The 23,007-nt window shown below is 42.0% G+C and overlaps 1 protein-coding gene across 4 annotated transcripts in view; it reads left to right on the top strand.

The window, feature by feature from the left end:
- Nucleotides 1-23,007, top strand: part of ccdc149a (coiled-coil domain containing 149a) — a 129,287-nt gene that overhangs the window by 45,301 nt on the left and 60,979 nt on the right. For all 4 annotated transcript variants that reach the window (XM_048538463.2, XM_048538454.2, XM_048538448.2 and 1 more), the window contains exons 3-6: nucleotides 1,395-1,433; nucleotides 6,396-6,503; nucleotides 15,473-15,589; nucleotides 17,221-17,393. In XM_048538463.2, coding sequence (XP_048394420.1) covers nucleotides 1,395-1,433; nucleotides 6,396-6,503; nucleotides 15,473-15,589; nucleotides 17,221-17,393 — 437 coding nt within the window. The remainder of the gene's footprint in view (nucleotides 1-1,394; nucleotides 1,434-6,395; nucleotides 6,504-15,472; nucleotides 15,590-17,220; nucleotides 17,394-23,007) is intronic.

Here is a 23,007-nt window from a genome sequence, read left to right as displayed (position 1 = left end):
TACAAGTTCCCTGAGTGGGGCTGTTAATCTGGTCCAAATTGGGACCCCGGCTGACACATAAAAAGGATGACTATCAAAGATACTGACAATCTGTACCTGATTCTGAATGACGCAGTACGATAGTCAAGGACTGTCTATGTGTAAAAAGCGGGTGACATAGCGACAGTTTACAGACCTTTGTGGAGTTATTTCAGTTTTCTTTAACGCTGAGGTGGGGGGAGCCTGTTTGAGATGTATACAACTATGAGATACATGGACAGTGTGGGTAGAAGGTGGCTGTTTCCTCTAGTTGAAGGCTCAATGACAGGAGGGAATAAAGTTAAATTTAAGGATGGGAGGGTTTGAGGAAGATCTTTTCACCCAGAGAGAGTCGTGAGATCTGGAATGCATTGCCTTTGGAGGATAATTGAGGTGTGAACCTTACAACCTTTTAAAAATACTTGGACAAGCATTTGAAATGTTCAAGGCTGTGGGCCTAATACTGGAAAGTGGAATTAGTATCGAGAGGGGCAGATTTGATGGGCTGAAGGGCCTCTTCTGCGCTGTAAGACTCTATTACACTGTATGACGCATGGTGATATGGATACTGTTGGTGAGGGCTGAAATCTTCATTCCATCACACGGCAAATAAATCATATATCCTGCTATTACTGCCTGTCTGTATTGGAAATTTTTCAAGTTTATCCAGCCTGCTGGCTATATTATCAATGTACCGTCCTTGGCCATAAAGTCCTCGGATGACACTCTACTCTGGACCCTCCAGGCTCAGAGATAGGGACACTACCCAATGTACCATAAAAGGTCCCATAAAGTCTCAGGTCGAGACTGGGGAAAAAATTCCAGTGGTCACACTGTACTGCAATTATGTATCATTTCAAAATGAAACAACTTGACTTAACCAGTTCTTCACAGTTTAAACTATTTGTTTGGGTGGGACCGTAATGTTTCTCTGATGCAATGCAGTTTTATAGATTATTCTAATTGACCTGTTCTACTTAATTGTTGTATTCTGGAGAAAGTTTCTTCCAAGACTTCCATTTAAAGATGTCACTCAGAAAACCTCTGCCTGGTAGCACATAAGAAGCGCTCAGGTTGGATTGTTGCTTTATGTAGGATTTTCTCCTCCAGCTTATTGTGAAGTACCTGACCCTATTCCTTTATGTGGTGGGAATACCTATTGGTAATAAATTGAAGTTTATTATGCCATCTTATCACGTTAATTGTGTTTGTGGAATCTATTAAGAGACAGCAAGTATCACTCTCTATTTTGATTATTTTGTCAAATGGAATGAGGTTCGGCTATAAAGAAAATTTTTAAAAAATAGTTTTTGAAAATTATTACAATGGTAGTCAGTAGATATTGCATTTATATCAGTCTTTTTTTAATTCCGCAGGATGGTGATCCTACTCTCCCTCCAGAAAAGAGAAATCAGGTGAGGTATAACCTAATAGAAGGTTTTTGTTTGACCAAGTCTTGTTTATTTTGGCTATAATTACATTTTATAATTAACTGCAACACCAATTCCATGAAAATGAATGAAATGCAGCATGCAACAAAAAGGAATATGCTTTACCTAGTTTTTTAAAATTAATGCCAGCTGTGATCAAATTTCAGCCCAGTTGATCACCTATGACTGCATGTCAATGAATGCTCATAAGAGAAGTGCTGATAGAAATTAGCATTGAGGAGCAACTGAAATGAAATCTAATTTGAAGAAATATTCTAGTATAACCCAAAGCATTATTTTAAGTTTAAAGATATATCTGGAGGCTTATTTGAAATTTGAGAAAACTCATTGAGGCCTGTTGTTCGTCAACTTGACAAACTACCAGGAGACTCTGAAACAGGATAATGATCATCTAGGAGATAGCAAGAGCTGCAGATGTTGGAGTCAGAGACAACACATTGTGAGGCTGGAGGAACACAGCAGGCCAGGCAGTATCAGAGGGATTTGAAAGTTAACGTTTCAGGTCGGGACCATTCTTCAGAATGGTCATCTATTTGAGTGATCACAGGGAGAGTCAGCCTTATCACTATAAATCAACTCTGCAAAGATCCATATTTTACAGCTTTTAATGAACAAGCCAAGTATTAAATTCCGATCTGATCAGCTCACACCATATGTTGACCAGATGTCCAGGCGTTAATTTATTAATTTTGCACAGTAGGCATTATTTATATTTTACCCAAAGTCGTCTTTAACTTTGCTGATAGAGTAGCCTGTCCTTTGTCCTGTTTCTGTATACCTGTGGTTCTTCAGCTTAGTTTAATGTACTTTAACTAAAAGTATTTCTGACGGAAAATTAACTTTCGTAATTCTTAATTAACTGAAACTGATTGAACCCCTTCAGCTACCCTTGTTCGGGCATAAAGTAATGCCATTTTCATTATGCTGTGTCACCTATGGACATGGACCAAGTATTGAACTTGACATTTTCAAGATACATGGTTATACCATCATTATACAATGAAGGCAAGTGTGCCAAACACTTTCTTAACCACCCTGTCTACCTGTGACACACTTGCAAGAAATTATGTAACTCCACCCCTAAGTCTCTCTGTTCGACAACACTGCCCAGGGCCATGCCATAACTGTATAAGCCCTGCCCTGGTTTGTCTTGCCAAAATGCAATACCTCATGTTTATCTAAATTAAACATTTTCAACTGGGCTGTTGTCACCATCTTCTAATTTGGGAATGACAGAAGCCAAATATTCATTGAATACCTCTACCCTATCCTTTGCTCCACTCAGCAGCTTAACTGCTTGCTCCATGTGTGCCCCATTCTGTTTTTCAGTAACCCCTTTCACTATTAATATATTTGAAGAACATTTTACTGTTTGTTTCATCACTGCCTGCCATCCTTTCCTTATGCTTCCAGTTAATATTTATTATTCCGGCTTCTCCTCTCCTGCATTTGAGATACTCTACCTGATTTCTGATTTCTATTATATTCCTCCTTTTCTTTGTTATTTTATTCCGAATATACATAGTTATCCAGGGTATTGTACCTTTAGATAACATATTTATTTCTCATGAATACGTGTCTAATTTGCACCCCATTCATTTCTTTTGAGTTTACAATTATTTATTCACTGTTTTATCAACCAAAACACATTTCCAATTAACCTAGTGATAATGGGACCTGCAGATGCTGGAGAATCCAAGATAACAAAGTGAGTAGCTGGATGAACACAGCAGGCCAAGCAGCATCTCAGGAGCACAAAAGCTGACGTTTTGGGCCTAGACCCTTCATCAGAGAGGGGGATGGGGAGAGGGTTCTGGAATAAATAGGGAGAGAGGGGGAGGCGGACCGTAGATGGAGAGAAAAGAAGATAGCTGGAGAGGAGATTATGGGTAGGGAGGTAGGGAGGGGATAGGTCAGCCCAGGGAAGACGGACAGGTCAAGGAAGCGGGATGAGGTTAGTAGGTAGGAAATGGAGGTGCGGCTTGAGGTGGGAGGAAGGGATGGGTGAAAGGAAGAACAGGTTAGGGCTGGTTTCAGTTCGTCCCCTGCCCCCACTGCATCCCAAAACCAGCCCAGCCTGTCTCCGCCTCCCTAACCTGTTGTTCCTCTCACCCATTCCTTCCTCCCACCTCAAGCCGCACCTCCATTTCCTACCTACTAACCGCATCCCACCTCCTTGACCTGTCTGTCTTCCCTGGACTGACCTATCCCCTCCCTACCTCCCCACCTATACTCTCCTCTCCACCTACCTTCTTTTCTCTCCATCTTCGGTCCTTCTCCCCCTCTCTCCCTATTTATTCCAGAACCCTCTCCTCATCCCCCTCTCTGATGAAGGGTCTAGGCCCGAAACATCAGCTTTTGTGCTCCTGAGATGCTGGTTGGCCTGCTGTGTTCATCCAGCTTCACACTTTGTTATCCCCAATTAACCTACTCCCGTTCAACTTATAGGTGAAGTCTGAAGTCTGCCCTTTTCCAACTTACTCCTACTTGTACTAATCTTAGCTGCACTTCCCTTTCATTTTGAAACACAGAATCCCTGTAGTGTGGAAGCGGGCCTTTTGGCTCACTGATTCCATACTGACCCACTGAAAAGTATCTCATCCAGACCCATCCCCCGCACCCTATCCCCCTAACCCCACATTTACCATGGTTAATCCACATATCCTGCACATCTTTGGGCTGTGTGAAGAAACTGGAGCACCTAGAGGAAGCCCACGCTGACATTGGGAGAATGTGCAAACTTCACACAGACAGTCGCCTGACTCTGGAATCCAACCCGGGTTCCTGGCACTGTGAGGCAGCGCTGAGCCACAGTGCTGCTTCAAATAGTGAGAATAACACAGAGGGATAGAGATAGGTTAAGCGATAGATCAAAGAACTTGGCATTGAGACAGCAGTGCTAACCACTGAGCCACTGTGCAGCCCCTGTTTGAAGTTTAACCTGCATAAATCCCAAATTGATATAGTCAGTTGAATTACACCTGATAAATTATTCCAGGCTCTCAAAGAAAACCGTATTTACTGGTTCACGAATTACACAAAGAACTGCAGATGCTGGAAATCTAAAACAAAAATAGAAATTGCTGGAGAAACTCAGCAGATTTGGCAGCACCTGAGGACGAAAAACAGAGTTAAAGTTTCAAGCCTAGTGACCCTTGTTCAGAACCTAAAGTAGCTGGGAAAAGGTGGTGTTTATGTGGTGTTTATGGAGGGAGCATGGAAAGGAGTGAAACGGTAGTTGTAGATGGAGCCCAGAACAAGAGAAGGGAAGTTATGCAGGTAAAGAGATGACAAGGTGTAGAGCTGGATGAACACAGCAGGCCAAGCAGCATCAGAGGAGCAGGAAGGCTGACGTTTCGGGTCTAGACCCTTCTTCAGAAGTTCCTGTTATCCCTTATGCAGATAAAGGTTGGCTGATAGTAAGCCAGGGAATGAGAAAACCTGATAATAGGCACAAAGAGTACATTAACATAGATGTGCTGTGCTAAACGCAATCCATGTCATGACCGAACCACTGGTTTGGGTGAGGGTAAAGGACAATGAAGGAAGTGCTCCTGCTCAAAAATTAGCGAACTTGATACTGAATCTTGAAGACTGCAGAGTCCTCAAGCAGAAAACGAGATACTGTTCTTCCAGCTTGCACTGAGCCTTGCTGAAACAGTCTTCTCTCTTGAAAAATCTTTTACATATTTTCTTCAGACATTCTCCCACACTGTGTGGCCTTAGTTTCCTGACCAGTGTGGCTTTCGGCTCACGTTAGCACCTTTAAGGGATCTGACGTGCCTCTACGGATTTTGCAACCCTGTCCTGCCAGTGTGATTCTGCCCCTTCACCCACTGCCTCTTGCCCTGACCCCTCCTTCAGATTCTTTGGAATCCATCGACGTCACTATGGAGCAGCTCTCCCCTCATGATGGGCTGGTAAACTAAAACATACTCACCCTGAATGCAGTGTTGATCTCAGGGAAATGACGCAGGGTCCTCCCAGCTACACTTGGTACTCTTGTCAGCACCACTTGAAAAACTGCCAGGAGACTGAGAAACAGGACAATAATCATTTATTTGAAAGAACAGGAGAGTCACCTTATTGGTGTGAGTCTAACTTGGCAAAGTTTCACTGGTTTCTGTCTTTGGTAATCAATGAGTCAAATATTAAATTCCTCTCTTACCAGTTCACACTGTGTTGACCAAATGTCCAGGTGTTGGGTTGTTCAATTTCCCATAGTACATAAAGCAGGCAATGTTTGTATTTTTCTTGGCTGATTGTGTGGACTGCTCTTTATCCTGTTTCAGCACCTCTATGATTCATCAGTTTTGTCTGAGTTACTTTAAGCAAAAGCATTTCTGACTGAAAATTTAGTCCTTAATTAACTGGAACTGATTCAGTCCCTTTAGGTTATAAGTAGTGAATTTTTAATCCACCTTTCCAGATAAGGTTTGTAACTGAAACAGTCATGGAGGCAGTTGGCATTTTGCATTTGTACAGCAATTTGTTTAATTTGCTGATGTTGAAATCTGACATTTTCTTGCTTGCTTAACAAAAAAGAAATATCTTTTGAACTGTAGCAAACGCATCAAACTTTTATTTAATCCTATTTGCCACGGGCTACTTAATACGAGTGAACATGATGTCTTTTGTTTGAGCTTGCTGCGTGATGTAATTAACATTTTATAAACAAGTTAAATGAAGAAGGCTTAACGAGTGTTCAATGATAAATACTCAGAACAGGTACTTTACGTTATTTTTCTCTTTATGTTAATCTCTTTCTGTGGAACATGAATTAAATAAATCATATCAATGCAGATTTTTGCCCATGAAGATAATGAATCAACTCAAAAGTTGAACACTTGAAACAGAACAAGATAATTTTACAAGTGAGCATTTATAATGTGGAAATAAATATGGTCAAAATGTGTTTCTTTATAGGCAAACCTCGCACAACTATTGAGTAGTTCTCGAGAGCGGAATAAACAGTTGACGGAAGAAATCAAAGAACTCCAGCAGAGACTGACTGAGGCGCAGGGTGATAACAAGGTATAATTGATAACAATAGATTACAGCTGGGAGTTGTGAGAAGGACAAAATCTTGTCTGCTTGAGATAAAGGGAGAAGAGAAAGAAAATCTTAAAAAAGCACAAAAATACTGGAACATGAACTGAAGTAACAAAAAGTTGCATACGTGATAATTTAGTAGCTCATGTAGCGAACCAAAGATGAAAACTAAATAACTGCAGTTCTGCAAATGACTAAAATGTTCTGGTTAATATGTTTTTGGAACAGTATGCATTTCACCTGAACAAACACATCCATTGACTTGCTCTGAACTGTCAGAAATTCACAATTTGTTGCCAGGTGTTTGAGTGCTTATAAGACAGTAGGCACAGACCTCTAAGATGTGGGACTGAAGATCACGGATGACTTGTATATTGATGGAATGCAATCCATTTCTCTTGATAAAGTTAGCCACACTTTGAAATGGTGCTGTCACTGTGTACAGTTGGTGGCACCCTGCACCTGAAGGATACCAGCAATGTTATCAAAGCCTACTGCCAGGCTGCCAAGCTGTCTTTGTCATGAGGAAATGGATGAAGTGATGTGATCTGTCACAAACTGCACCAGTAACAGCCTTGATATATTTGTGGGTCAAGGATTTTGAGATAGCACACAGATCGCCACTGAATGCTTGGAAGTAGTCAGTTGCATTGAGTTTAGTGAAGCAGTTACCTGGCCAGCCCCTGCTTTAGGTTAGCTATCCATCTCTTCAGGTGATAGATCCTGCTGCAGCAATTAGCACAGTACAGTGGCAGTGTTCTGGGACGTCCTCAGTCCATGGGAGGATTGTGCCCCATTCATCTGGCAGATGAAAGACTATAGGCCTCCTGTACTTTCGTTGCATCCTGAAGGGAACTTCAACTGCAGCCTTGTAAAATGGAAGCTGTTCAGCTGACGCTGGAGGATACTGCTGAACCTGGTCTTGCCAATGCATTTGTTCCTCCACAGTTTCTCTGCACCTTTGCTCTGCAGCAGCCGCAGCGATGATAACTACAGTTGTGAGTGAATTTATTTGGTCACAATTCCAATGAACCCGTGTGGGGAATGTCAGAAACAGAACAAGTTCTCAGTATGTGAGCAGTCAACATTTATACCATGCACAAATGATGACAGTTTTGAATAATCCGAACATAGAACAGTACAGTACAGTACAGGCCCTTTGGCCAACAATGTTGTGCTGAACTTTGTCCCTGATCCTAAGGTCTATCTAACTTCCACCGCTACCTTATACTATCACCCATATGCCTATCTAATAGCCGCATAAATGCCCCCAGTGAGGCTGACTCCACTACCCTTTCTGGCATTCCATGCCCCAACCACTCTCTGAGTGAATAACCCATCTCTGATGTCTCCCCTATATCTACACCCACTCACTTTAAAACACCCCTCGTAATAGCTACCGCCATCCTAGGAAAAAGTCTCTGGCTGTCCACTCTATCTGTACCTCTGATCATTTCATACACCTGTATCAAGTCACCTCTTATCCTTCGTCGTTCTAAACAGAAAAGCCCTAGCTTTCTTAACCTTTCCTCGTAAGACCTTCCCTCCATTCCAGGCAGCATCCTGGCAAATCTCCTCTGCACCATTTCCAATGCTTCCACATCTTTACTGTGATGAGGTGACCAGAACTAGACACAATACTCCAGTTGTGGCCAAACCAGGCTTTTGTATAGCTGGAGCATAACTTCACGGACCTTGAACTCAACCTCTCTGTCAATGAAAGCTAACACACCATACGCCTTCTTAACAACTCTATCCACCTGGGTGGCAGCTCTCAGGGATCTGTGGACATGAAGCTGAAGATCCTTCTGCTCCTCCACACTGCCAAAAATCTTTCCGTTAATCTTGTATTCTGCTTTCAAGTTTGTCCTTCCAAAATCAATCACTTCACACTTTTCAGTGTTAAACTCCATCTGCCATAGTGGGACATGGTGGACAGGGAGAGCCATGGAATATCTCTCATGAAGCTTTGACATAGTGGACCTTATTCCAATGAAAGCAGCTTGACCAATCTCTGCCAAACACACATGTTGTGACACATGATGTGTACGATGCCAAGCTCTGTGAACAGGGGTGCGTATATTCAACTCCCATGAGATGAGCCATGAAATATTGGTGTCTGGTGTCCCAGCTGGAAGACCAGAGAAACAAGCAATGAGCTGGAGCCATCAACATGATTTTCATGTTGGAAATTGTCACTGTCTAGTTTCATTGAATAATACAGTTCAGTAGAAGCCCTTCAAACCATCCAATCCATACTGTAAGTATGCTGCTACCTACAATAATCCCACTTTCCCACAAGTTTTTATCTTGTGAGTGGGTGGGTGGGAAACTACATTTCAGAGAAGTGAGATTAGATGAATGGCTTGCCAATGGATGCTATTAGGCCTCTTCCTGCTCACTAGCAAGATTTTGTCTTGCTTTTCATTATTTGGTTACAGAACCACCCCCCCCAACTTCATTTCCCCACCAGGGCCTCCCTAGCTGAGTATTCCTCACTTACCTTCAGCCTGGAGTTGCTGCAGTACCAGCACTGAGCATCATTTGTGGTGGCATACTAGAAAGCTGCGAGCTTCTGATCTTGAAGGTGGGATAGCAGTCCTTTAACATGATAAGGATCCCAACTTGCCAGGTAAATTACTGACTGTTGCTCTCAACAATAATAAGGCTAAAGTCCCCTTAGTCCTCACATACCACCCCGCTAACCTCCAAATACAAAGCCTCATTCTCCGACATTTCCACCACCTTCAATCTGACCCTATCACCAAAAGATACTTTCCTCCCCACCCCGTCTGCTGTCCTCAGGGACTGTGCAGTCCGTGACTCCCTCATCAGTTCCATACTCCCCACCAGCCCCTCTATCACACTCAGTACCTTTCCCTGCAACTGCAGGAGCTGCTACACCTGTCCCTACACCTCCCGTCTCACCACCGTCCAAGGCTCCAAGCAATCCTTGCAAATCCAGCAGTGATTCACCTGCACTTCATCTAACTTCATCTATAGTATCCATTTCTCCTAATGTGGTTCCCCATATATCGGGGAGACTAAATGCAGAATTTGGGGACCAGTTCCCAGAGCAGCTGCGCTCTGCACGCACCAACCAATCTGACCTGCCAGTTGTCATCGACTTTAATTCCCCCACCCTCTCCCCTGATGATATGTCCATCCTTGGCCTCCTGTGCTGTCAGAGTGAGGCCAAACGTGAGCTGGAGGAACAACACCTGATATTTCTCCGTGGGACCTTACAGCCCAGTGGCCTGAATATTGACTTCACTAGCTTCAAAATCTCTCCACCCACAACCTGTCCACTTTCTGACTCACCTATCCACTCCACCCTTCCCACTGACCAACCACAATAACGCCCTGCCTGCATCTGCCTATCTCCATCCCACCCACCTTCCTCCAAGCTCCACCCCCTCCCTCTATTTACTTCGGGACTGCCTGACCCACTGTGCTTTTCCAGCTCCACATTTTTTGACCCCCTACATTTTGACCTGTTGAGGTCTGCAGCTACTGGCCTCACGTTCATCACTGAAGTACTTTTATGAGGTGTAGAAAAACACAGCAGCTAATTTGTACTCAGCGATGTCCCATAAACCAGCAATATGATAATGAATACTCTGTTTTTCTGATGTTCATTAAGGAATGAATATTGACAACAACACCAATGATAGCTGAAATAAAAAAGGAAGGGCAGATAGTGAAGATCTAAATCAAAAACAGAAATTTCTGGAGAAACTCAGCAGGTCTGGCAGCATCTGTGGAGAGAAAGTAGAGTTAACATTTCAAGTCCAGTTATCTTTCCCTGGAACTGACTAACTAGGAAAAGGTGGTGTTTATGATGACGGGGCATGGGATGGAAAAAGCATGAACAGATATGTGGAGAGGGAGCCCAGAGAGAGAGAGAGAGAAAGACAGTCAGGCAGAGAAGGGGATGGTTGATAGCAAGGAGAGGAAGAGAAAAGCTGATGTTGGGGACAATGAGTTGGTGAAAATGGATTGGCTGTGCGGAAAGCAGCCAATGTCATAATGGGGGATGGGGTGTAGGGTGGGCATAGTACATGGAAGGAGATATATCAGGCTCTAAAATTATTGAACTTGGTATTGAGTCCTGGAGGATACAGAGTCCCCAAGTGAAAGATCAGATGCTGTTCTTCCAACTTGCACTGAGCTTCGTTGGAGCACTGCAGCAAGCCTGAGACAGAGATGTTGGCCAGAGCATAGAGATGTGTTGAAGTGGCAGACAACAGGAAGCTCAGGGTTATTTTGACAGTCAGAATGTAGTGCTCAGCAAAGTGATCAACCAGTCTGCATTTCATCTCCCCAGTGTAGAGATGATCACATTTTGAGCAGCAAATAAAGTAGACTAGATTGAGTGAAGTGCAGGTAAATTACTCCTTCACCTGGAAGCTGTGCCTGGGGTCTTGGATTGTGAGAAGGGAGGAGGTAACCGGCAAGTGTTGCACCATCACTGATTTCATGGGAAGATGCTGTGGGCATGTGGGTATGTGTTGGGAGTGGACGAGGAGTGAACAAGGGCGTCCTGGAGGGACCAGCCTCTAAGAAATGCAGACAAAGGAGGTGATGGGATTATGTCTGGTGGTGGCATCTTGCTAGAGGTGGTGGAAATGGTGGCTAATGATCCTTTGGATATGGAGACTGGTGGGGTGGAAAGTGAGGACCGGGGGATCCTATTAGTATTGTTGGAGGGGAGAGAAAGAGCAATGGGCAGGAAATGGATTGGACAAGTCTAAGGGCCCTGTCGGCCGCAGGAATCCTTGGTTGAGGATAACTTCCTTGCTCTCGAAATAATGCATGGCATCTTTTCTGTTCACCCTAACAGGCAGATGCGGTTTCAGTTCAATATCCCATCTAAAACATGACATCCCTGGCAGTACAATGCTCCCTCACCATTGAGCTGAGTGAAAGGCTTGGTTTTTGTAAGTGGAACATGATCCTGAAACCTTGTGGTTCAGTAGTATACATATTACCAGCTGAGTTACAGCAGCAGGCCCACAATATCTTGGGTTCAACTTGTTGGACTTTTTAAGTATAGGTATTGCCAGCATGCATGTGTCACCTTCAACCCAGTAAAATGGTCCAAGGTGTTTCACAGCAGAATTGTCAAATAAGATTTTTCCTCCCATGAACGAAGAATTAGACACATGACCAAAACCTTGGCTGAAGAGGTAGGTTTTGAGTAACATCTTAAAGATGGAAATAAATAGAGAGGCAGAGAGGCTCGTGAGGGAGATTAAGATCGAGGGAACTGAACTGGATGCTCATGTAGTTCAGTGAGTGAAGGGGTGATGGTGCAACATGGAATCAGTATGCATTAGGATGCACGCGATCTAGTGGTGACTGACGATGCTTAATGGTTTTTTTCATACCAAATGCCAGTTGCCACAAATATTTTTCTCATCCTCTTCAGCACCACAAGATATATAGCCCATGGGATTGTTCATTGATACTTCTCTTAACAAATATTTTACCGCATTAAATTCAAAATCTTCTAGGATTCTGGATGTGCTAAAATCAATATGTTATTAATTTAATAACTACACTAATTTATCTTCAGTAAATTCCTTGTCACTTTGTCCTTCAGGTGCTCTTGTAGCCATTTTGTTGAAAGTACTATGTAATATAATGCTTAGTATCTTTCATTAAACTGATCTCCAAGTTCGCCTTTGTTATGCTAATATCCCTTTTAACTTACTTTAGTAACTTATTTTTCTCATTCTGGCATTCTCTTTCTTTCCCCTGTAGTTTTTAAGCATTGTCATTTTTTAAAAACATGTTTAACTGTTCCAGCGAGTGCATATATAACTTGTGCAGGTTGCTTCTGGTTAGGTATCTGAAAGTTAGAAATATTGCCCTAAAAGTCTTTATTCTTCCTTGGCTAAGCTGTCTTTCAGTTTGGGGGTATGTAATAGTTATGTCACGGGGTCAATAATCCAGAAACCTCGGCTGATGCTGTGAAAAAATTAGAGTCCTTGCCCATGGCGGCTAGTAGAATTTAATTTTATTAGTACATTTGGAAATAAAACCTAGACTTTGTAACAGCAGGTGTGAAACCATTGTGGATTGTCATAAAAATCCAACAGATTCACCAGTGCCCTTTAGGAATAGAAACCTGCCATCCTTAGCTGCTCTGGCCTACATGTAACTCCATACCCATTACAATTTGGTCGACTTTCAACTGGCCTCTGAAATAGCCACTAGATATGGCAGTAAAGTGGTATGAATTCAGGAAGAGTATTCCTGGAAGTCCTCAACATTGGTTCTGGACACTGTGAAGTTTCGTAACATCAGATCAAATACAGACAAGGAAACATCCTGATGAATATGAGCCACTGTGCCCCGACCTCAGCTGATGGAATATTGCTTTATGTTGAACCCTAATTGAAGGAAGTATTGAGGGTTGCAAGGTCACAAAATGTACCCTGGTTTGGGGTCTTCAAAGTCCACCATCAAGACTTAGATATTTGTTATTAGAACCACGAGTGATCAAGCTGGCTAAGTTCTAAAGGACATAGCTGTTAGACCCAGCCTGTGGTAAATAATAAGGGAACCACCGTGAGGGATAAAGCTACTTGGCTTTGTCTTCACCAATTTACCTAGCGCAGCAGCATCAGCATCAGCAGCAGTGACCAGGATACAGTCCTGTGGACAGGAAATCCTGTGTTCACACTGAGTATGCCCTTAATCATGCCCTTTATCAGGCCATCTGCAGCAGAGTTGTACTCAAACATGATCTACAACATCTTAGGAGCACAAAAGCTGACGTTTCAGGCCTAGACCCTTTTCTGATGAAGGGTCTAGGCCCGAAACATCAACTTTTGTGCTCCTAAGATGCTGGTTAGCCTGCTGTGTTCATCCAGCTCCACACTTTATTATCTTGGATTCTCCAGCATCTGCAGTTCCCATTATCTATGATCTACAACCTCTTTGCCTCAGGATTAGATCATTTCTTGCTGGATGAGAGTAGCCATAAATTGTGGTAAGACTGCAGTGATTTTACCATTACCTTATCCCCTACAGTGTTAAAAAAATCAGAAGCTATCTAACTGAAGTGTTTGAGGTGATAGTGCAAATTAATGAAACTCATGTGGTGTACACCTAACATGATGTTGCTGTGAAGCTAAAAAGACATTTCCAGTCACACAAACAAGTAATGTTGTTTATGAATTTCAGTGCTGATATGTAAGTTGTAGATTCCAAAGCCTGGTAGATTGAATCAAACAGCCTTGCCGTTTGACAGTTTGCAAACTAGTAAGTTATTGACAGTAGCCAAACAGCCCACTGTTTTAAAATTTCCAAGGGAGTGTCTATCATCTTGATATAACTGTGGAATTTGACAACACCTTGAAGCTCAGTGCCACCCAGGAGAAATCAACCCAATTATTGGCACCCAACCCCCAGCTTCAATGTTCACTCCCTTTGCCACTAACCTATGATATAGCAATATATAAGATACACTGCAGCAAAACACCAATGCTCCGTTGACAGCACCTTCTGTAACAAAGCCTCTATCACCTGGTAGGATTATGGCAGAAGATTCTTCAGAACACGATACCTTCAAGGTTCCATCCAAGCCACAGACCATCCTGGTGTGGAACTATGTTGTCATTTTTTTCACTGCTGCTCAGATAAAATCCTGAATTCTCCTCCTAACAGCACTGTGGATGTTCCTTCACCTGATGGAGGGGTATGCTTATTTGGCTGCTCAGCCTCTTTTTTTTTGTTTTTGTGGAAAGTGTCGCAAATTTTCTTGACCATTTGTGTGATCTAATGCTTTTCTGACATCAGCACTATCTCTGTTTTCAGGGCCCTTAGTTTTGGGCACTTCCACCACAGGAAACAGTTTTTCTCCATCTACGTATAAAGTCTGTTTATCATCTTAAACATCTTGGTCTCATCAGAGAGAGATGACAGCTTTAATCTGAGGGTCACCACACTTCTGGCAAGGGGAGAGTTTGAGAAGGGGAATCCTTCATGCTAACTGCAGCCAGTGTAGGAATTGAACCCACACTGTTGGTGTCATGCTTATCGAAACCCCTGGAATCCCAAACTCAGGAAACATTTGTTAAAAAATTACTACTAAAATTGCAAGAAATTCATCAAAATGAATAATGATGGATCCATCTCTCCCAGTTAACCCGCTGCCCTGATATCCGACATGCTTAAAGCAGAAACAAATATAGTTGTCGGGAGTAGGAGTTGGGTTTCATAAATTTGATGAAGTCGGAAGTCACACGACACCAAGTTATTGTCCAAGAGGTTTATTTAAAATCAGAAGCTTTCAAAGCACAGCTTCTTCATCAGGCTGACGAAGGGGCAGCCCTCCAATTTCAAATGTGATTTCAAATAAACTTGTTAGACTATAACCTGGTATTGTGTGATTTCTGACTTTGTCCTTCTTAGTCCAACAGTGACCCTTCACAGAATAAACTTGATTTTACACTGATTCTCCAGCTGGTTGTAAGGGGGAAAATTGACCTCAATCTCCCACTATCTGTTAGGTAGTAGTATTTATAGTTCTTATTTACCAACTGGTTTCTATTGCAGTACTGTAATATACTTAGGAAGTATTGAGAAAATGCTACATTTTAAAATCTGTCTTTTTGAGAATGCCTGCACAGCTAGTTCAGTGAACTTCTATGAAAGGTCCTGATGTTAATGTGCAATGAAACGACCATTGATCTTTATAACCAGTTGGTATCAAAGACACATCATAAAGAACTATTGAAATCAAAGTTTTTGTTCTGATTGATAAGCTCTTTGCATAATGATCAAACCACTAGTTTGATGCATTTTTTAAAAAAGCGTCAGAAGTTCAGAACGCAATCTCCCAAAACATTTGTAAGAAAGTCTTGGATTAAAAATTGCATTTGACTTCAGTGATCACAAAGCAGTGGTTATGGTGATGATGATCTGTGTTCTCTCTCGAGCTCCTAAGAATGACAATTGCGAAACAGCGTTTAGGTGATGAAGAAGTAGGAGCTCGTCATTTCCCTGCACATGAACGTGAGGACCTTGTTCAGCAGTTGGAAAAAACACACGAACAGGTACAAACTATTTTTGTTACACCTTACCTTTTAAAAGTATTATTAATCATATAATCTGTCCTTATTTTACTCTTTCTTTGTGTCCACTCCCCAACAACTCAGTTTTTACCTAAACACAACAGCGAGGCTGTATCTGTCAAAGGCATATATGTTGTGCATGACTTGGAGCTGAGCACCCCCGCTTCCTTACCTCCGCCTCCCCATTGATTCCATTTCCAATGCTATTTGAAATACTATCCTGTCCACTCAAAGTGCTATAGGAGCTCAAAAGGGTGTTGTAAGCATAAAGGTGACTGCATGCAGGTTTAGCACTTTGAGTCATGAAGCTGGACTTCCTGTACTCCAGAAGGTGGGGGAAACATAAAATCCATCAGATGCCCTTTCCCCCATTTACCCACCAACCCCCTTGAGCTGTTGAGGATGAGCAGGGGAGAATGGAGATGTTAGCCACTTATTCACTTAAAGTGACTTAGGCATGAGATGTTACTGACAACAATGGGGGCACAGCATGAGGGAGACCAGGCAGCTTTATTTGCATCGACAGGTGTAGAGCAATGGAGGGTTGGCCCTTTGTGCACCTCACTATCCCCCACTCCTTTCGAGGTATCTCACCCAACCCCATGCTTGCCCCTCCCCCAAAAGTGTTGTTCTTCCCTTTAACACAAAATGCTGGGTTCTTGCACCCAGCTTTCCACTCTCAACAACCTCTCACCCTCACCCATTCACTGAGGATTCTGACCTTAGACCTATCTGGACTGTTGGGCATAGTGGACTTACTGGTAGTTCTGACATTGCCAGTGATCTCGCTGGCACTGTGGGGACAACAGAGCTGTCAGGCTTCCATTTGGCTGGCGGCTGTCTAAATTGGGCACTTCCTCCCAAGGAAGGAGTGAAAATCTTATCTGAAAGCAAGGATGTCTTCCCACCATTAACTTGGTGGGGGTGCTAACTGGGATTGTGGGTGGGCTTATGTAAGACCTCCTCCCCTCCGCAAGCTCTTAGAAGAGGGAGGGGACTGTGGACCCTGTAGAACCCAACCCATTGAGTAATAGAACACAGAACATAAGAACATAGAACAATACAGCGCAGAACAGGCCCTTCGGCCCTCGATGTTGCGCCAACCTGTGAACTAATTAGAGAGAGATGGAGGCCATTTACCCATTCAGTCCATGTTGGAAAATGGGGTAAGGTATTCAGAAGCTGTCAGGCGGAATAGCATCAGTCATTATGAAGGAGATCGAATGCACAAAATTTCTTTGGATAACTGATTGAATAATTGGATGGATGCAGGTGTTTAACATCCCTTATAAGGACTAGCATTGCTGGAACTTCAATTTCCCAGTTACATAAATTGGAAAATCTTCAGCTTGTAAATGACAACTGAATCTAAAAATAAAAACCTACAATTAAACGATTATAATAATGTTTCCTCCTGTTTACTTGATGCTCACAATGTAAATATATAGAAGAAACATTAAATCTAGCCTTAAAATTCAAGGTTTTTATAGTTGCTTCTGCCCTCTCTTTTTTTATAATTTGAATTCACAGATCATTTTAGCATGTTTTGAGTAAACAGTTTAAATATATATTCATCGGTCTTGTGACTCCCCAGTGTTTCTGCTTTTTTGCAGATTGAACGTTTGGATCATGATTATCAAGCAGCAGTGGATGAGCTTCAGGATGTGAAGGTCGAACGATCTTTCTACCAGGAGAAAGCTGACCGCCTAAATCAGGAGATTAACCATATTCTTGGAGGTCACGAAAACCGTATAATTGATGTGGATGCCTTGTGCATGGAAAACAGGTGACTGAAGCTTGCTAATTTTATTTTACTTCTGGCAGCTGCAAATAAATAATTCTTTGTACCACATGTGGCCGTGATCATATAGTATAACAAATGCAGTTTATCCAAAATATGTCAGAGAAATAAGGATATCTACCTAGACTTTTTTTTTATTCCTTCCTCCTCTGAATTGTGAAAATAGGCGAATGGTGCTAGGTGCATTGCTCATTTGGAAATCATTGCAGGTATGAAAAACTGAATGACCTCTTTCTGTCCACTGGCACTTTTGTGATTCTGTAAAGGAGATGACTGCTGTTAACATGCGATTTCACAATCTACTCTTATGATTCCTGTAGAGGTCAATAATTTTAGTAAAAGGAATGAATTCCCCAGCGACTAGCAGAAAGAAACCATGCGCAAGGTATGACATTTTAAAACTGTTTTCACAAACAAACAAAAATCTACAGAGATCGGTCATTAATTACCTAATGCAACAAATTAATGTATAGCACTTTCACATTGACTGATTGTTGCAATTGTGATATGTCTTATGACCCCCTTTAGTAGTATGCTGCACTTCTGGCAGGTACCTAGCATTTGCAGGAACAGTCACTACAATAACTGACAACTCTCCAGCAAGCTCACTTCTCTTCATCATGCAAGGTCAGAATTTCCAGTATCGTCAGAAATTGTTCCATTGAGCCCAAGTTGTCTGGATCCAGCTGTTTTTTATCAGTAGCACCCACCTTAATGACAACTGGGATTGTGGGTGGGCTTATGTAAGACCTCCTCCCCTCCGCAAGCTTTTAGAAGAGGGAGGGGACTGTGGACCCTGTAGAATCCAACCCATTGAGTAATAGAACACAGAACATAGAACATAGAACAATACAGTGCAGAACAGGCCCTTCGGCCCTCGATGTTGCGCCAACCTGTGAACTAATTAGGGAGAGATGGAGGCCATTTACCCATTCAGTCCATGTTGGAAAATGGGGTAAGGTATTCAGAAGCTGTCAGGCGGAATAGCATCAGTCATTATGAAGGAGATCGAATGCACAAAATTTATTAAATCTCCAAGAGACATTTCTATTCCTTTCCCTTTCAAACAGAAAATGAACTTTCGCAAGCATGCTGCTTAGTGTTTATATAAATCAGTTCTTCTGTGCTTCTTCACAGCGGTACCTTCACTCTCACTGCCTTTCAAAAAGAATTGTCCGTTTTCTGCGAAACCGTGTTTCAAGAGGTTTCTGTTTGAGTTTCTTGCCCCATGGCAACCAGATCACATAGGCACGTTTCCAGGTGAATTTGTTAAGTGTGTACGAGAAAATTTTCTGATTCAGTATGTGGATGTACCTACTAGAGAAGGTGCAAAACCTGACTGACTGTTGGGAAATGAGGCCGGGCAAGTGACTACGCTGTCAGTGGGGGAGCACTTTGGGACCAATGACTGTCAGTTTTAAAATAGTGATGAAAAAGGATCGACCAAATGTAAAAGTTAAATTTCTAAATTGGAGGTAGGATGATTTTGACCGAATAAAGCAAAGTCTTTCAAAGTTGATTGGGAGCAAATATTCACAGGTTAAGGGATAGCTGGAAAATGGGAAGCCTGGAAGAAATGAGATAACGAGAGTCCAGAGACAGTATGTACCTGTTAGTGTGAAGGGCAAGACTGGTAGGTGTAGGGAATGCTGGATGACTAGAGAAATTGAGGTTTTGGCCAAGGTAAAGAAAGAACCATACGTGAGGTACAGACAGCGAGGATCGAGTAAATCCCTAGAAGAATATAAAGGCAGGAGGAGTATACTTAAGAGGAAAATTGGGAGTGCAAAAAGAGGACATGCAATAGCTTTGGCAAATAGTGTTAAGTAGAATGCATCATGGACAAAAGAGTAACTAAGGAGAGAATAGTGTCCCTTAAGATTCAGCAAGGCCATCTATGTGTGGAACTGCGGGAGACGGGTGTGATACTAAACGAGTATTTTGCATCAGTGTTTACTGTGGATAAGGATGTGGAACATAGAAAATGTGGGGAAATAAATAGCAACATGTCCATATTGCAGAAGAGGAGGTGCTGAATATCTTAAAATGCATAAAGCTGGATATATCCCCAGGACTTGATCAGGTACACCCTAGAACTCTGAGGTGAGGGAAGGGATTACTGAGCCCCTTGCTGAGATACTTGTATCATTGATGTCTGCTGGTGAGGTGCCGGAAGACTGGAAGTTGGCTAACATGGTGCCACTATTTGAGAAAGGTGGAAAGGAAAAGCCATGGAACTATAGACATCAGTGCTGGGCCACGTATTAGAATTATGAGAGATAGGATTTACGTATATTTTGAAAGGAAAGGACTCATTAGGGATAGTCTACATGGCTTTGTGCTGGGAAATTGTGTCTTACTAGTCTGATTGAGATTTCTGAAGAAATAACAAAGAGAATTGATGAAGCAGAGTAGTGATACTGATCCATATGGACTTCAGTAAGGTGTTTGACAAGGTTCCGCATAGTAGACTAGTTAGCAAGGTTAGATCACAGGGAATACAGGGAGAGCTAGCCATTCGGACACAGAATTGACTCAAAGGTAAAAGACTGGAGGGTTGTTTACAGACTGGAGGTCGTTGACCAGTGGTGAGCCACAAGGATCGGTGCTGGGTCCACTGCTTTTTGTCAATTATATAAATTATTTGAATGTGAACATGGGAGGTATGGTGAGTAAATTTGCAGATGATGCTAAAATCGAAGGTGTAGTGGACACCGAAGAAGGTTATCTCAGAGTACAGCAGGATCTTGATCAGATGGGCCAGTGGGCCGAGGAGTGGCTGATGGAGTTTAATTTAGATGAATGTGAGGGGCTACATTTTGGAAAAGCAAATCAGGGCAGGATTTATACATTAATGGTAAGATCCTGGGGAGTGTTTCTGAACAAAGAGACCTTGGAGTGCAGGTTCATAGTTCCTTGAAAGTGGAGTCACAGGTAGATAGAATAGTAAAGAAGACACTTGGTGTTCTCGTCTTTATTGTTCACTGCATTGAGTATAGAAGTTGGGAGGTCATGTTGCAGCTGTACAGGACATTGGTTTGGCCACTTTTGGAGTATTATGTGCAATTCTGGTCTCCATCTTAGAGGAAGGATATTGTGAAACTAGAGAAGGTTCAGAAAAGATGTCCGGGTATCTTGTCAAGGTTCGAGGGTTTGAGCTATAGGGAGAGAGTGAATAGGCTGGGGCCATTTTCCCTGGAGCATCGGAGGCTGAGGGATGACCTTTTAGAGGTTAATAAAATCATGAGGAGCATGGATAGGGTGAATAGACAAGGTCTTTTCTCTGGGGTAGGAGGATTCCAAAACTAGAGGGCATATGTTTAAGGTGAGATGGGAAAGATATAAAAGGCAACCAAGAGGCAATGTTTTCAGGCAGAGGGTGGAGTGTGAAGGAATGAGGCCAGAGGAAGTGAAAGAGGCTGGTACAGCATTCAGAAGGCACCTGGATGGGTATATGAATAAGAAGGGTTTGGAGAGACGTGGGCCAAATGCTGGCAATGGGACTAGATTTATATAGGATATCTGGTTAGCATTGATGAGTTGGACCAAAGAGTCTCTTTCCGTGCTGTACATCACTACGACTCTATACTGCTCATGATTTCACCATACTGCTTCCAGAACATTCTATTTCAACTCAAGTTAAAGAGGACATTTTCAAGCGTAACTATGTTGTACCATACTAATGATTTTTTTCCTTGATACTATTACAACACAACCAATTACGAGAGGGTAAATGTGTAACAATTGAATTGTTACATTTTGTACAGATATATTCAGTTTAGGAAGCCTGGTTAGCATGGATGAGTTGAGCCAGAGTGCTCTGTTACTTAGAGAGCCATCTTCTTTACTCTTTTACCACATTTCCCTGCTGAACATCTCATATTGGCAAAACTATGAGACATAATGTCTAATAACCGAACAGGTTTAAAGCCCAGCTTGTGTGAGCTGCCAGCAACAGTTTTTGTTTTTACTACTGGTTGATTTATTTCCTTTCAGCCTGTGCAAAAGATCTCTTTTCCCATATCGTGTTACAGTGTTTTCAGGTCCTTAGGTAAAATAATAGACCTTGGTTCTCATTTTTCATGTTGCTTTTTAAAATCTGTATTGGATTGTGGAAAGTACACCTCAGGACTGTTGGTGTTGATGGGCCCAGAGCTTTGGCAGCTTATTCGGTCTGGGTAACTTTAGCAAGAATAGCATTGCAAGTATTAGTGGCTGTGAATTGGAATCCAAAGAGAATTCCTGGACAGAGTGTTCCTTATGCTGTAGACTCAGAAAATTATTTTGTTCTACTTCAAAATCAAATAACAACTTACAGTCAGAGTTTTCATTTTTTGAAACATACTCTGAACACTCTATTCAATTTTAAATTGTTGATCTCAATTTTCAGTCATGGCTATCTTTTTTTCATGGCTCTGTCTGTGGGGGATAAAAAAAGGTTCAGCTGGACAAGCATCTGAAGTGTTAGGAGCAAATGAATTCACCTCATTCTGTTTTCATTCAAGGTTATTTTTAACCCGAAGGTCTATGACTTAACCCTTCAGCTGACTTTGCTAGAAGACAGATATCTATTAGCCCTGTTTCTTTCTATGCAAAGAGTTCATTTTTCTGTCAAAAGAACTTCTCTTTAGCTGTTTTGTAAACATCGTTCAGGATATTTTTATATCAGTTGGGGAAGCTTGATTATTCCTTTTTATTTAGTTCATAAATGTTCTATCAAAAATAATTTCCTTTTCTTTAGAAATAATAAGAACTGCCAATGCTGGAGTCTGAGATAACACAGTGTGGAGCTGGAGAAACACAGCAGGCAAGGCAGCATCAAAGGAGCAGGAAAGCTGATGTTTTGGATCTCGACCCAAAACATCTGCTTTCCTGCTCCTCTGCTGCTGCCTGGCTTCCTTTTCTTTAGCGTGTTCTGCCAATCTCCATCTCTGTTTTTCCCTTATTTTTAAAAACATTTGTCTATAAACGTCTGGCGCTGACTCAAAAGCATTGAGAACGACACCTTTTACTGTATCATAATCATGAGACTGTTCAGTGGAAAGAGATGGTTCTGCTGTCCAACGATCCAATTTCCCTTCTGCCACGGAAGTCTTGGCAATTTTCTCAAATGAGATAAAATACATTTTAACTCCCTCCGCAGCAAAATTAGCCACTAACTGAATGCTGCCCATCCGATCAAAGCCAACCGTTAATTCTGAATCTTCTGCAAGTTTTACTGCCAACCCTGTTTATTTAATCCAAATTTTTATTTGTTCGATTCATATTTTCACACGTACATTTTGTTGTTAAAATCCAGGGCTCGCCTTTGCTTTTTCCTATTCCTGTTTTGAACTTTATCTTGCTTTCTTGGTATTTTAATTCAAAGTTCTGTATTTCTCTTTCAAATTCCATTTTTTAATTTCTCTTTTATTCTCAAGTTGGATTTATTTCATTTATAATTTAATTGTAGCTAACTCAACATCTATCAAGATCACACTTTTCTCTTTTAGGCATTCATTCATGGAATGTGGGCTTTACTAGAAAGGCTAATAATTATTACTCATCCCTAATAACCCTCAAGAAGGTTGTGGTGAACTGCATTCTTGAACCATTGCAG

Source organism: Stegostoma tigrinum, chromosome 1 (assembly GCF_030684315.1).
Source record: "Stegostoma tigrinum isolate sSteTig4 chromosome 1, sSteTig4.hap1, whole genome shotgun sequence".
NCBI classification, from domain to species: Eukaryota; Metazoa; Chordata; class Chondrichthyes; order Orectolobiformes; family Stegostomatidae; genus Stegostoma; species Stegostoma tigrinum.
The sequence above is the reverse complement of the archived record's forward strand: the minus strand, read 5'-3'. Positions and strand labels throughout refer to the sequence as shown.